The sequence below is a fragment of the Carlito syrichta genome, unplaced genomic scaffold (genome assembly GCF_000164805.1).
Source record: "Carlito syrichta isolate Samal-C Ts95f unplaced genomic scaffold, Tarsius_syrichta-2.0.1 Scaffold305694, whole genome shotgun sequence".
NCBI lineage: Eukaryota > Metazoa > Chordata > Mammalia > Primates > Tarsiidae > Carlito > Carlito syrichta.
In genome coordinates this window covers 370,171-372,154 of record NW_007249790.1, presented here as the reverse complement: position 1 = coordinate 372,154, position 1,984 = coordinate 370,171, and the positions used below count along the sequence as shown (strand labels likewise).

At 45.0% G+C, this 1,984-nt stretch overlaps 1 protein-coding gene across 1 annotated transcript in view; it reads left to right on the top strand.

Annotated features, from left to right (window-relative positions):
* IDH1 (isocitrate dehydrogenase (NADP(+)) 1, cytosolic) overlaps positions 1 to 1,984 on the top strand; it is a 21,540-nt gene that overhangs the window by 8,731 nt on the left and 10,825 nt on the right. The window contains exon 4 of the mRNA XM_008062407.1: positions 1,463 to 1,568. Coding sequence (XP_008060598.1) covers positions 1,463 to 1,568 — 106 coding nt within the window. The remainder of the gene's footprint in view (positions 1 to 1,462; positions 1,569 to 1,984) is intronic.

Genomic DNA, 1,984 nt, shown 5'->3' with positions numbered 1-1,984 from the left:
TGTTGCAGTTTTGAGTTGGAGTCTCACTCTTGTCACCCAGGCTGGAATGCAGTGGCATGCTCTCGGCCACCACAGCCTTGACTTGCTGGGCTTAGGCGATCCTCCTGCCTCAGCCTTCCAAGTACTGGAACGACAGACACATGCCAGCATGCCCAGCTAGTTTTATTGTAGCGACAAGATCTCACCAAGTTGCTCAGGCTGATCTCAAATTTCCAGGCTCAGACAATCCTCTTGACCTTGGCCTCCCAAAGTGCCAGGGTGACCGGCTGAGCCACCGTGCCCAGCCTTATTTTTTATTATTTTGGCATCAGCTATTTGGAAGAACGGTCGTTCTATTTATTACAGTCCAGACTGAAAATTCCAAACGTCAGGTTGGCTCACTGGCTGTTTAAATGTACATAAACCTACACAAAGCATTTATGGGTCTTTGGTGCCTCAGTTTCTCCCTTTTGAGACACAGGAGAAGTGGCCACCCATAGTGGAGAGCAGTATGTAAAGTCCGGAGTGTGCCGTGTAGGTATTTAATCCTTTGTTATCTGCCGACTCTTACGAACTGTCACTAATGCTGCTCTCAGCAAACAGTTACCCACTGGTACCTGACTCTGTGGCCATCCTGACCTAAGTCATTGAGGAAGGTCCAGGGCAGCAAAGACTTGTGGATGCCTACTGTGTGCTGAGCACATTTTTCCACTACAGCAGCTCAGTCTCTTGAAGGGAGGTGGCTGTCCTTGAACGGTCCTTTCTGGAGGGTCATCATCCTATCACAGCTGCTTCCAGAATGATGTCTTCATATGGACAAGCCCAGGGCCTTGTTTTAGTCACAGGAATACCATGGAAAGACTGAGCCCAGAAGGTCTAAGTAAGGACCAGGTCCCAAGTCCTTTGACTTTGACGCCCGATTTCCACTGCATCATGGCTCCTTCCTTGTAAAGTTGATGTAATAATAAAATGAGATGATGCCAGATAAACGCTTGAGGCGTCTGGCACAGTAAGGACAAAGCTTCAGCTCTCTCAACAACTATCATTACTTCTCTCTCTAGGAAGACTTCTCCAGTCTCCAGTCTGTAGTTATCTCTCCCTTTGTTGTCCTGTAGCATTTTTTTGTCTATCCTCTTTCTGACATTTGAAAGCTCTTCCATTGCTTCTTATGTATCTATGTCTACATTTGCTTGTAAGCTTCCTAAGGGAAAGTACCATATGTTATTTTCTGTCCTCTCCAGATCAGTGCTCAGAAAACTTCCCTGTGCAGGGTAGGCACCTAATAAACATTCACTGATTTCTGGGAACATTTGGACCTTTTCATCCCCATCTCTTAAAAAAGAAGGTAGAGCCACTCTGCCCTATTTGTCTTGGTGTTTGTTGGCTCTATATTGTGTGCCTGTTTTCATTATAATTCCTGATAGGGTATTTTTATTTATACTTCCTTCCCACCTCCACCCCCACTCTCCTCCCACAACCACAGTACAGAGCAACTGATTTCATTGTTCCCGGACCTGGAAAAGTAGAGATAACCTACACGCCAAGTGATGGAACGCAAAAGGTTACATACGTGGTACATAACTTTGAAGGTATGTGTGAGTCCATCATAAACTGTTTTTTAAAAATCTTTAATTTCTTTAATTTACAAATGATTTAGGTAAGATTATCACTGGCTTTTCAAAGTTAGTTGTGTGGCTGCCTAAAAATACAACCTGAATCTACATTTCTGCAGAACCTCAAATCTAACATAAAAAAGTAATTGATTTCCGTGCCTTCTTGTGGCACTTAACAGAATTCCATACAGGCAGAGACCAGGAGACAATTAAACATTTATCTAAAAACACATGGAGGGGAGGTTGGGAGGAATCTGTCGTGCATGAATTGTGTAAATTAAATATCAGTAGCCTCGCCAGGCTCGGTGGCTCAGCCTGTAATCCCGCACTTTGGGAGGCTGAGGTGAGTGGATTGCCTGAGCCCGCGGGTTCGAGACCCGCCTGGGCAACTT